The following is a 1,132-nucleotide window of genomic DNA, read 5'->3' on the forward strand; positions in this document are numbered from 1 at the left end:
GAGGTTTTTGCTATAGGGCACATGCGCTTGCCAGAAAGACAGAGAGACAGGGAGACAGAAAGCGAGAAATCACCCCCCAGGTGGGGTGGCCATGTCACAATTCCTTCTCCATTCTCCTCTCAGGATCTTGGGCATGCACGCGCACATGCCCAGTGTGAGTTTAAGCCACTGGGTCTGGGACTTGAACTGCGGTCGGCTACATGCAAGCCCAGTGACATAGCCATTACTCCAACTGCTGGTACCATTTATACAATTTTAAGCCACTGAAAGGGATTGTAAAATAGAGATGCAGAGAAAATCCTGGCTAGGAACTGCCTGCTTGCAGCCTCTCATGACCGAGTACCCATGTCTTCCCACCATGTGACGGGTGCTGGGAGCAGGGTGTCACGGCTGGTGGACTGGACACGGTTACCACCAGCATTCTCCTAGACCTACCTTTGAATAAGTTATTTCCTTCCTCCATCTCATGAAGGAAAACACTTGGTGACATCTTCCACGTCTCATCTTCCTCCTGCTCAGAGCAGAATATTTGTGTTGACATCAGGCATAGTTTGTCTGTCAGGACCAGTACAAGGTGCACGCACTGTGGTTACTCTATGCGTCCTGAAACTCCACCCTCAACTGCTGGGGCAACTCCCCTGCTGCCCCGGCTGAGGAGGGGTGTGTGTCCTCTAACCACGGACCAGGGGTCCTTCTTACTGAGTGTTCCCTGCTGATTGGCTAGCTTCCCCTTCTCAGTGGCCTCCCCTGTGGCACCCTGGACCCCGAATTTGGTCCTGTCTTCTGAGGTTCCAGCTCCTTCCTTGTCCTGCAGGCTGAGTTCCAGCACGAGTCTGTCAGCCCCCTTCACTCTGTGTTCACAGCTGGGCCTTGGAAACGCTCCCGGTCCTGTATCCTGCTGTGTCATTGCTAGTTCTAGGCTCCCCATGTCCGAGGGCTGCTACTTCCTCTCGCTTACCTGTTCCCTCCCTGAGAATGGAAGCCAGCCCTGAGGCCCTCCCTGGAGCAGGGTCTCGCTGGCCCCCTCACAGCAGAGGGGATCTGACCATGTCATCATCGGCTCCTGCTGCAGACCCTGTGCACAGGATAGGAGGCTGCAGAGCCACCTGCCATGTGCACGGGTTATGGCTCC

General features: G+C 55.1%; 1 protein-coding gene across 1 annotated transcript in view; it reads right to left on the bottom strand.

Annotated features, from left to right (window-relative positions):
• Positions 1-1,132, bottom strand: part of DRC11 (dynein regulatory complex subunit 11) — a 183,949-nt gene that overhangs the window by 76,365 nt on the left and 106,452 nt on the right. The window contains exon 9 of the mRNA XM_027771313.1: positions 436-511. Coding sequence (XP_027627114.1) covers positions 436-511 — 76 coding nt within the window. The remainder of the gene's footprint in view (positions 1-435; positions 512-1,132) is intronic.

This window comes from Tupaia chinensis, unplaced genomic scaffold, assembly GCF_000334495.1.
Source record: "Tupaia chinensis unplaced genomic scaffold, TupChi_1.0 Scaffold000030_1, whole genome shotgun sequence".
Lineage (NCBI taxonomy): Eukaryota > Metazoa > Chordata > Mammalia > Scandentia > Tupaiidae > Tupaia > Tupaia belangeri.